This window comes from Poecilia reticulata, chromosome 16 (genome assembly GCF_904066995.2).
Source record: "Poecilia reticulata chromosome 16, P_reticulata-male-v2, whole genome shotgun sequence".
Taxonomy (NCBI): Eukaryota; Metazoa; Chordata; class Actinopteri; order Cyprinodontiformes; family Poeciliidae; genus Poecilia; species Poecilia reticulata.
In genome coordinates, this window is record NC_088845.1 from 19,292,727 (window position 1) to 19,305,089 (window position 12,363).

Consider the following 12,363-nt stretch of genomic DNA (forward strand, 5'->3'; position numbering starts at 1 on the left):
TCAGACTTCCCAAACCTTAGAGTGCAATGTGACCCACATATAATTTGAAGAGCCAATAAATTATAGATGGTCACTTCGCTTTTTAAGCACTTCTGTTCATTAGAATTTTTCATCCTCTTTATTTTGTATTTTTCACGTTTCTGTAATGTAAAACAATCTCCTCACTCCTTATCTTGGACAAAACTATCTCCCACTAAATCTGCTCCTGAGCCCCATCAAAGTCACAAATTACAATGTCGTTCCTACCAGGACTTCACCGAGGTCCTTCCTGCACACATGGAGCCTCCCCACGGGCCGTAAAGAATTGGAGACAACTCTGTCCTGAGGCTGCAGGAGGAGTCTACCTGCAAAGAGGAAAATGCATCACAAACAGCAGAATGCCATTAAAAATGAGTCGGGTAGCCTGCAAGCATCAATCAGTGCTCAGAGATAAGACTCAGTGGCAGCCTCTGCTCCAAGGAAACCAGTTACTTCTGCCATGGAAAACAGATACGGGCCTGCAACGGTTTGAACCAGGCATGCAATTAACTCAGCTTATTATCCACCATAGATGGGCTGAATAACTGATCATAAAATGCAATTAGTGAAAACAAGTTCATTCTCTTTTATTACACTTGTATGGTCTGAGACTTTAAACTACAGCATTTAAAGATTATTCATAACATAGAAGAATTCTAGAAAGCTTCATTTCTGCTCTAAGGAGCTACTCTTTAGGTGAAATGTGTAGCACCATGAGTCATCTGTGACGGTTGTGTGCTGCAAGAGATCAAGAGTGGTGTTTACCTCCAGGATAAGTAATGGCCACAAGTATCAGTTCAGATGCAGGAACATCCATCCTTTCCGCCACTGCCTGCAACAGCTCCTGAGCAACCACCTCACAGTGGACCTTCGCACTAAGATACGAGTCCATCGTGACGTACACGCGGCAGAGAACTGGAACAGAAGATGTAGCAATTTTTAATAAGTTTGAATATTACTGATTGTTTTTTTTTGGGGGGGGGGGGGTTCAGTAACTCAATTCATGAGTTGAGATTAATAACACTGACTGTCCTGTAAACTGTGGGTGTTTGATTTTGCATGAAGCATTGCTGCCATCTGTTGGATTTTTTAGGGAACTGCTTTACTTTTATGTTATTTAGTCAGTACGTTTGTTTTGCTAGTGAGCAGGTGAACAGACGTGAACGCCGCATTCCAGGTCGATTTCTTCGAAGCAATGCCTGTAAGTAGCAGCTTACACGTCAAAATGAGAGTTTATGTTAACATATGAGAAAAGAAGTAACTGTCTACTCAATTTGTTTACTTTAAATTAGTTCTGGAAATACGTATCGTATCTGCGGGCGATTTGATCGTTTGCTATGTAATAAGCTAACTAGCAGGCTGCTAAGCTTTTCTTAGGCCGTTAGCATTACAGCTCATTATTACAATCCTTTATCCTTTTGAGGTAGGTAGCATTGTTGTACTCGTACATTTTTTACATACTTTTTACGTAAAAAAAAAGTATGTAAACAATGTATGTACGTAAAATGCATAAATCTATGCGTAATAGATTTATGCATATATAAATCTCCAATAGATTTATATAATAGGCTATAATATAAATCTATTAAAAATGTTCCAATTACACTGAATTAAGACTGTTGCGTGGTTGTCAAGACCAAATACGATTTTTTGTGCTGCTACCACTGGTGATTGTTTGCGAGTTTCATTTTATATGTGAAAGGTTTCTGCCTGTCCACCACCCTCTGCCTGTTCAGACCATCAGAACTTTCTTTAGTTATTAAAGATCTAATCTGCAACTCAACACTCAAGTAAGAAGTGATCCAAACGTGGAAAACATGGTAAGTCAGGTATTTGCATTTCCAAACATGTCATTCATTCCTTGGAAAGAACCCTATTGTTTCAAGCTCCCAGCTTAATGTTTCCTTTCATTCATTTTGAAAAAGGCGTAATGATGGGAGGAATGTCCAAGAAACGTCACCTTGCGGGACTTACCTTCCTTGTTCTCTCTCTGTGTGATTCTGGATCTGAGTCCATTCTCTTTCAAGCTCAATTGGTGGGAAAGAGCTCTACCCTAAAAAGCAAAATAAGGGAAAGTCCATTGATTATAACACATGTTGAGAATTTTAGTTTGAGCAACTAAACGAAAAAATACCCGTCATTATGGCCTTCACCCCAGATATGTTGTAGGGCACACACAAAGTTCTGTTTTTTGTGACAGTGTTTCTCTTTTAAAGATATAAAACAGGAAATTCTCACTTACATTTGTGTGAGGTGAATCATCATCCACAGTGCTACAAAAGAAAAAAAAAAGAGAAAAAGTGAAGTGCACCAGCCTTCATACTCATATCCACAAAAAAGACTAACTGATCTACTAATGACAACTAAACCCTACAAAGTCTATAATCAGGGTATATATTTATCCACGACGTCCTCTGCAGCATTCAGTCCATTACTGGCACTCAGTGTCAAGTAGAGATTACAGTGCTTAGCAGATTTTAGACATTCCAAAGTGATCTCTTCATTTCATCATCCTATTCTCATCGGTTAGTTCTGGTCGGCATGATATATAGCCCCGTGCCTGTGTTCATCGCTCAGCTTTCACGAGTTTTGCATCCCAATAGGCGTGCTGGCTCAGAACCAGCCCTGAGGGATCCCTCCTCGGGGGCTAGCAGCAGTAGCCCTCTGCTAATGAAAAACCCGATTCCCTCCGTCACATCTAAACAGACCCCGCCTTACAAAAAGAGCAGAGTCACTGTGGTTATCTGTGACTTCACAAGTCACATGAGGATACAGAATGCCAAGCACAAATTGGGTTTTGTTCTCATTGCGAGGCTTCCGAATCATATGACTTGAAGTTCAATTTGCACATAAAGTCCAGGTGGAAGCTGATCAGGAGGCAGGTTGGGAGGAAGGGGCCTCCGTCTCTCTAAAAAAAAAAAAAAAGACACTTTTTCACACAGCAGCAGATTGCCACAGCAGTGGGATCAGCCGAGCTTGTCCCCATCTGAGACAGGACTGATTGTGAAAAGCCCATAAATACAAGATTATGTCAGTGGGTAACACCCACACACAGTCTAGCAATATGATGGGGTGGGAGTTGTAGGATATAAACAAAAAAGGCAGGCTGAGAATGATACCAGCACCAACAGAAAAAGACTGAACTACACACAAGCCGATGTTCCCAGCGGAAAAACTGCTTGATTATTTTTTTTTATCGTATGCTTTTTTCATATGGGACAGAGGGAGATGGGCGGGGCAATAAGTCGGCTTATTCAGGGTTTGTTTAGAAACCAAATTAAAAATTTTTGTTCATTTTTGATTCAAGACAAACACTAAAATGATACAACGACACATCACTTTAGCGTTCTAGTTTTTCATGCCTTCTCAACACATCAATCATGACCACATACATTAGTTCATCAGAATCACATCCGATGCATTCGCATTTTACATTTCCAATTTCTATTAAGACATCTTTAAAGATTTTGACATGTATCAAGTTGGTGAACTAACATGACATTTTTTATGGACTATCTAACCTTTTATTGATATTTTGACAATATACATTATCATGTATGTGTGCACTCTTTTGACATGAGCTTCTATGATGCAGGATTTTTTGGGGGCAGGGTGGGAGTGCAATACTGGATAAAAGCTAAGTTAATAACTGAAATCAACTGATTATCGGCACTGTTTGGTCTCCAATCGATGGCAAATGGAACACGGCAGAATTCAAAGGCACATCACTCCTAAGAGTAAAATTTTCTATGGCAGTGTCAAATGAATAAATCTGGCATATTTTAATCGGTCACAGACCTGTAGCCTTTTATGTCAGACCCCTGCTAAGAGCAGCGTCTGTTGCTGTTAGTCTGCCATGATTAAAGTTTCTAAGCAGTCCTTCCAGCTGACCTTTCCTGTCCAACAGCAAGATGTCTGACTCTCACACTTGGACTGTGTAGTTGTTTGCTGGAGTTCCACAATACATTTTCTTTTCTTCAACATTCTCTGTTTTGAGGCCTGAGGGACTCTCTTGTCACTGCGCTAAAGAGAAACATCCTGATGTGATTGGACACTTGCAAACACTATTTTCTTTCTTTTTGAGAAAGAAAATGCTGTAAGTTACGTGCCTTGAACAGTACTCTCACCTCTCAAAAGTTTTCTTATTTTGTCACATTATAACCACAAACTCCAACATGTAACATACATAACGGGAGACCAACCCAAAGTCATTAACTTACCCATCTACACCAACGGAAATGGCGCAAACCGGTCTATATGTTAATGTAAATTTTCTTCAAGTTTGCATGATATAAAGACTTTTGCAAGATGCATATCTGTCATATATGTCCACTTTTTTCCCCCCAGTGCCACACACTCTGGAATAACTCAACAACTTGTGTGTTTGAGCCATGTTAGTTTTTTTTTTTTTTTGGCAGTGATGTGGAGATATGATGTATGCATTGCATTCTTTCTGCTGCCTATTTATAGCAATACTTTTCTCTTATGTGATGTGAGAACCACTTCTAGCAGCTTGTCGTTGTTGCTTAAAACCAGAATTCCCCCCCTTTCTTACATTCCAGATAAAGAGCAAAATGACCTTTAAATCTCCGAGAATAAAACCGCCGAGCACAGAAATTACTTTACAATTTCTGAATGGAGTCATTGATGAAAAGCTAAAAAGGGAGGCCTGGAGAGAAGAACTCTGTCTTTGTGTTCAAATGTTCCTCTTAGACCACCAACATGTGTCATTCCTACTGGATGTTGTACAGATGAAAATAAAAAAATCCAGATACAGTTACTTACTGTCTGCGTCTTAGGTGGTAGAATTTCTGCAACTCTATCACGTCCTTCTCCAGGGCTGGGTGCTCATAAAGATCATCGAACACGTAACGGTACAAACTCTGGAAGCAAAGCTGTCCGTCATCGTTCTACATCTCATCTCACGTTCCACTCATTTCCACAGATATTTCCTACCTTGAGGAAGACTTTGACATGTTCGTCCTCTCTCAGGAACTCCTTGCAGAGAGACATCCAGTGCCACACCAGGTGCAGGACTTTCTGTTTCCTCTCCAGAGCCTCTTTCAGGTCCTCCTTAATTTTGTGCCGCTTGTTGCAATAGGTGCATACTGGTTAAGGATCAGATTTCCGTACATTCAGTGAGACGATTCAACGGTGAGTGGAAGCTGAAGCACCAATGCTTTTCTTTAACACCCATTTTTCTGTCTGTAAATTGAATTTATGTGTGTTATTAGGAATAAATGATTGCAATGCTTCTGCAGAAATACCTCCATGCAAGGATATTGTCCCAGAAGAGCTTGGCATAAATCGCTGGTTGACATGAACACTGGGTATGTGAGTAGAAAGTCATCCAGAAGCATATCTGCAAAGACACATACATATTGATAAAGGTCAAAAATGTGTACGTTTCAGTAGCAAATGTTCAGAGAGAATTTCCACTTTGAAAAAAGGTATGCTATTACAGGAAAACAGGCTTAAGCGCTGCAGGAACACAGCCTCATTAATGCAGCAGTACACTGAAGGGCAGGAACACTACCGACCCCGACAGCTGCATGATTAATATCTTCTGAACTGCTTATATTGCTACGCTGCACTTATGATTCATATGGCCTCACTTTTTTTTTTTTCCCCCCAATGTTCCACTTTAATACCACAAGGAGAGCTCATTCTTTATTGCCAAAATTCATTTTGAGATTGCTGAGCACAGGAAAACATGAAAAAAACTTTCTCTTTAGAGCAAAATGATTTGCAGTCAGTCTGAAGGAAATTAAAGTAAACAGAAATCTTCAAGCATATTTTACTCTGGCATGTTCAAAGAAGCTTTTACAGACATTATCTTCAGACTCTCATAATAGTTTCTGCCATCTGCGTCAGTGGAGATAAGCTAACAACGTGACGGTGTCGGATGATGTTTCTCTAGCTTGTGTTTTTATTTTTGCACTTGAAAAGAAACAACCTGATATAAATCAGATCGGTCATCCTAACCTGCTTTAAGGTGCTGATTTCCTGCCCATTTATCTGTTTTATGATTCATTCCAAGTCAAGCGAATTGTTCTGCTGCTCAGTTTCTGTATAATTAGTACAAAGTCAATACAGTGAACTGAGTTGAACTGAATTAAAGGGAAATTACAGATCTTTAATACTTCAGTGTTTTCATGCGATGTTAAAACTGCAATCACAGATCAACTTATGTATTTTTGCTAGAAAGATTGCTCTTGTAAATATTCTTATATTGATGTGCAATTTCTCAACCTGGTACATGTTGTGTTTTTTGTACAAAAAGTCATAAAATACGGCCAGTTATTCATTCAATAACATTTTATTTCATAAATGGATCAGTAGGATCAGTCTTCTGCATACAGGCCTTAGACCAAGAATTGTAAATTACTTCCTTTAATTTCAACGCAGCTTCCAGAGTCTTTTGTGAGCGTTCCGGTCCAGCAGACTCGCCGACATCATTATGTTAATCCGTTCAGAGCAGCTGTGCATACATAACTCCCCGCTTATGAGGGGGTTACTCCCTCACATGCATGCAGCAGTCATAAACAATACAGTGACACAGCTTTAACAGAAAGTCTGAAAGCAACAGCAGGGAACTAGAAAGTAACTCACAAGCTGTAGTACTTTTACACACGTAGAATCCTCTGTAATGTCTAGCTGGTGTATTTAGGACCATTTCTGGTATATTTATTAACCTCCTGAAGACCAGTATGTCTTGGAGACCCATTTGTCTTTAGAGACAAATGTCTAAAGTAGTTATAATGGCGTTCCCCCTTTGTTTAGGCTCAAGGGTTATGTTCAGAGGTAAACTGTGAATTAGAATTTGGAATATACTAGTTGTGACTAGGGATAATGTCTGGGTTAGGTATAAATCCAGTTACTGAAAAGAATGAAAGTCAATTACAAAGTCCTAATATGGATAGAAATACAAGTATTGAATTGAATTGAATGTACTTTATTAATCCTAGAGGGAAATTCACATTTCACTAAAACCTGTCCAAAGAACAACATACAAACATAACGTTGGGGAGAGGTGCCTGAGCCTGCAACCCTTTAAAAACAGGAATCAAAACAAAACTGTCAAAAAAAAAAGAACTTGTCAGAAACACTTATGCTGCAAAATGGCAAAATCTACTTTGCTACCTCAAGGTGATGTATAACATTCTGGTGAGGTTTTCAGCCTACAGATGCAGTTTACCTTTTTTTTCAGCAGCAATGTTTATCTCATTTTCCGTGGAGAGATGAGATGTTAGAGAGTTTTGGCGAGTCGTGTACACGCTGCTTCCATATATATACATAATATATATATTCTTTTGTTTCTGGGACACAACTTTGATGTACAACTAGCATCTGCAAACAACATTTATGGACAACAAAGCCGCTTCTCCTTGCCCACTGGTGGTAAAAAAAAATAAAAAATTGCTGGAAAATACTATGATAGTGTGTAAGATGTGCAAAAAGGAGCACACCTATCACCGAAACTATTCAAGCCTAAAATACCATCCGAGTCGTAAACAAGCTTCGGCAAGCACAGATATCCCCAACGGAAACGTCAGCGTCCACAGTCACATTTCTGAAGAAGTTCTTTATCCAGAGAAGCGATCAACGGTTCCTGAAGAACCTGCATTCAGGCAATGTTCTAACATGTACACATGCAGCCCACATGTTAAGTGTTAGTTTTGTGTATATGAATTTAATATTAAAAAATTATTTGAAAAAGGGTTTCTTCTGTCTGAATTTATTTTGTATGTATTTGTAGTCTTTTTATTTTAGTCTTTAAAATCCCAGTATTTGTTTAACTTTATATTTTGTCCGATGACATCATTTGAAAATAATTAATCAGAGTACACGATTAGTTGCTCTGTGCTGATCAATGCAAGCTATACAGTGATCACAGCAATGTGTAACTTTTTTTTTAAATTTATTTGGCGACAAAGAAGAGCCTTTGTCATATTCTAAGATAATAATCATTCACCTAATGGGATTCCTTTTTGTCCTGTCACAGAACACCACGAACATCCTGTCATTACAGAAACGAGTGATCTGGAACATGCTTCAGAGAGCTGGCTACTCTGTGCAGCGAAGGGATCAATAACTGCATTTCAGATGAAGCCCAGGAAAAGCTGAAACTGTCCTGCGTGGTACTAATGAATGCAAAGGAAGGAAAGGAAAACATCAACCTTTCACTCAGCCGTGGTTCATGTTTGCCTCTGGCGCTTCCAGAAAAGTGCCTCGTTTTGCAGGAAGAAGAAATTCTCTGCATTCTTAATGTTGCGAGCTCCGGATTTGCAAATAGTTGCTGCAGTCATTGTGCTGCATGTACAGGTCAGGACTTCTCAGTAAATCAGAGTTTTATTGAAAATGGAACTAATGCCAGTAATTTAACGTAAGCAGTAAAGCTCATATAAACTTTTTTTTTTTTTTTTTTTATTTAACCAACAAGTTTATTTCTAACAAGAAAGGAGACAGGCATGTCTGAAAATATAACAGATGAATGTAAAAGGAGCATACATTTTATTATATTATAATAAAAATGGCTTGTAAAGAATATTTACACCATTTCAAATATTTAATTGAAAATTCTTTGGTGTTACAGCAAATAAATGTCTTTTAGTTGCTGAACAACTTTTTGTATGTTTCCTCTGGTATTTTGACAGTTCAATTCAGTTAATTTATATAGCATTAAATCACAACAATTGTCATCTCAAGGCACATTACAAAAATATTTCAAGTCTTTTAAGTTGGAATATTCAAATTCAATTCAGTTCAAAATGAATTTATTTTTCCCAAAGGGAAATTAAATGTTGGCATAACTTATTTCATCCAAGTATCTGGATGGTGATGCTGTTGGTAGGAAGAATCTCCAGTAACAGTCAGTGCTGCAATGAATCCAGAGGCCTCTGTCTGAAGACTGTTGCTGTATGACAGTCTAATTACGGTCACAACATGCTAACAGCTCAATATCCAGGAAGCAGAGACAATATGCCAAATGTCCTAGATGACAACACTAATCCACCTGCTAATCCACCTCATTCAGTTAGTTTTAATTAGATTGTGTTTGCTAATATTTATTAGTTAGTATATTGAGTTATTGTTGAACAACCAACTGACTCTGGTGTTTTATATCAACGTTTGCATTGCCATTTTTTGGGGGCCAACAGTGGAGTAAACGGCTTGTGTGGGGGGAAAAAAAGAAAAAATCACATCAGTTCACAAGGCTAATAAATAGTAAACAAAAACGAAGGATATTACATCTATAATTTCAGTATGTTTTAGTTACTTTTTTGAATACGTGATATAGCTCGATAGATTTTTCTTTCCCATTAATTGCATATTTTATTTATTTCAGTTAACAAAAATGTTTTCTCAGTTTCAGTTGTTTTTTTTTTTATTTTATTAGTCTTTGTCAACTATAATAGACAAAACTTTTATTTTACAAAGGTGCCAATAGTGATTTACTTAAGGTGTGTTGAGAGTAAAGTGCTAAATCTGTGGTGTAATAATCACATTTTTGCAAACCTGAAGCTTTACAATAATATGGTAAAGCACAACATATTGCATATAATTCTGTGTTAATGTGGTGATGTACGTTTTAATCGTAGTTCTGTGGGGAACTGAGCTGATGGAGGATAGCGACAGCAGCAGGGAGCGCTACCTCAGAAACGTCTTGAGGGAAATGCTCACTTATGTCGGCTTCCTCATCACTGTTTGCGTTTGTAAGTAAACAACACAAAATCTTTCAAATTTCAAACTTTGCTGCAGAGATTCCTCTCTTACTCTTCTTAAAACCAGGCTCTGCCCCTGAAGCTGAAAACCCCCCAACAGTTTTCCAGCTGTTACTCTAATGAGTTTGGCAGGAATTTATCCAGTTTCCAATGTTTTTCAGGGGGATTCAATTTCAACAACAGTGCAAAAACCAAATTACTTAGTTATTAGACGGGGAAAACATCTTTGGTGAATAATGTGTGAATAAAAAGCTAATACTAAAGTTCCTTTTTTCATTTAACTGCAGTGAAAAAGTCTCACTCTGTGGTTTTGGGTGGATCAGGAAATGATTTTGTGGCAGAACTGGACTATTTAGTTTCCTCCAACTGAACACTGCTGTCAGACTTGCACTGCATCAAAGCTTAGATTCTAGATTTTACTCGGTTTGAAACCACAACTTTACATACAGCAAATAAAGAAACACAAGCACCATTTTTTCTCCCTGTCTGAAGTTAATTCAGATCAAGCTTTTAGGTCAATTAGGATTACCAAAATTATTTCTATTTACTAAATGCAACAAAAATGAGAGAGAGTGGATATTTTAGATTTATTAATTGACGCCTTGAGAATCAGAATTTTACATTTCTTTAGTATTTGCCTTTGCATGATATGACATTTGTTCAATATTGCCACATAATTTTCTTCCCTGATGTTTTTCATATTTTGTTTTTGTTCCGTCTGAAAACATAAAAACCTAAAACTGGAAAAAAAATTTCCTTTGTTTTGATTCCAGGTGTGTGAAGCTAATGTGATTAACAACATGCTAACTTGTGCCATCACTGCTGTTTTTCTGGATCGGGCTCTGCAGTGACGTATGGGATGGTGAACTCCAACATTCTTCGATTACGTAGTGACTCACTCATTCTTTGGTTACGTAGTGAATCACTCATTCTCTGGTTACATAGTGACTCACTCTTTTTATAATTACGTAGCGACTCACTCATTCTCTGGTTACATAGTGACTCACTCTTTTTATAATTACGTAGCGACTCACTCATTCTTTGATCACGTAGCAACTCACTCATTATTTGGTTACCTTGTGACTCACTCATTCTTTGATTACGTAGTGACTCACTCATTCTCTGGTTACATAGTGACTCACTCTTTTTATAATTACGTAGCGACTCACTCATTCTTTGATCACGTAGCAACTCACTCATTCTTTGGTTACGAAGTGACTCACTCATTCTTTGATTACGTAGTGACTCACTAATTCCTTCGTTACCCAGCGACTCACATTCTTTGGTTATGTTGCGACTCACTCATTCTTTGGTTACCTTGTGACTCACTCATTATTTAATTGCGTAGCGACTCACTCATTCTTTGGTTACCTAGTGACTCACTCATTCTTTGGTTACATAGAGATTTACTCATTCTTTGATCACATAGCGACTCACTCATTCTTTGATGACGTAGTGACTCACTCATTCTTTGGTTAGCTTGTGACTCACTCATTCTTTGATGACGTAGTGACTCACTCATTCTTTGGTTACCTTGTGACTCACTCCTTCTTTGTTTACGTAGCGAATCACTCATCCTTTGGTTACATAGTGACTCACTCATTATTTCGTTACATAGTGACTCACTCATTCTTTTGTTACATAGCGACTCACTCATTCTTTGATCACGTAGCGACTCACTCATTCTTTGGTTACCTTGTGACTCACTCATTCTTTGTTTACGTAGCAAATCACTCATTCTTTCGTTACATAGTGACTCACTCATTCTTTCGTTACATAGTGACTCACTCATTCCTTGGTTACCCAGCGACTCACATTCTTTGATTACGTAGCGACTCACTCATTCTTTGGTTACATAGAGATTTACTCATTCTTTGATCACATAGTGACTCACTCATTCTTTGAGAAAGTAGCGACTCACTCATTCTTTGGTTACCTAGCGACTCACTCATTCTTTGGTTACATAGTGACTCACTCATTCCTTCGTTACCCAGCGACTCACATTCTTTGGTTATGTTGCGACTCACTCATTCTTTGTTTACGTAGCGACTCACTCATTCTTTGGTTACCTAGTGACTCACTCATTCTTTGGTTACATAGCGACTCACTCATTCTTTGATCACGTAGCGACTCTCATTCTTTGTTTACCTTGTGACTCACTCATTCTTTGATTACGTAGCAACTCACTCATTCTTTGGTTACATAGTGACTCACTCATTCGTTCGTTACATAGTGACTCACTCATTCTTTGGTTACATAGAGATTTACTCATTCTTTGATCACATAGCGCCTCACTCATTCTTTGGTTACCTTGTGACTCACTCATTCTTTGTTTACGTAGTGACTAACTCATTCTTTGGTTACCTAGTGACTCACTCATTCTTTGTTTTTGTAGCGACTCACTCTGTCTTTGATTACGTAGGGTTCTCACTCATTCTTTGATTACCCAGCGACTCACTCATTCTTTGATTACATTGCGACTCACTCATTCTTTGTTTACGTAGCGACTCACTCATTCTTTGGTTACCTAGCGACTCACTCATTCTTTGGTTACCTAGCGACTCACTCATTCTTTGGTTACGTAGCGACTCACTCATTCTTTGATCACGTAGCAACTCAC

The 12,363-nt window shown here is 38.3% G+C and overlaps 1 protein-coding gene across 3 annotated transcripts in view; it reads right to left on the bottom strand.

Moving 5' to 3' along the window:
* LOC103478552 (rap guanine nucleotide exchange factor 5-like) overlaps nt 1-12,363 on the bottom strand; it is a 44,744-nt gene that overhangs the window by 6,453 nt on the left and 25,928 nt on the right. For all 3 annotated transcript variants that reach the window (XM_081616868.1, XM_081616867.1, XM_008432469.3), the window contains exons 4-10: nt 5,302-5,380; nt 4,975-5,119; nt 4,804-4,901; nt 2,261-2,291; nt 1,993-2,071; nt 784-933; nt 247-344 (exon numbers count right to left, since the gene is read on the bottom strand). In XM_081616868.1, coding sequence (XP_081472994.1) covers nt 247-344; nt 784-933; nt 1,993-2,071; nt 2,261-2,291; nt 4,804-4,901; nt 4,975-5,119; nt 5,302-5,380 — 680 coding nt within the window. The remainder of the gene's footprint in view (nt 1-246; nt 345-783; nt 934-1,992; nt 2,072-2,260; nt 2,292-4,803; nt 4,902-4,974; nt 5,120-5,301; nt 5,381-12,363) is intronic.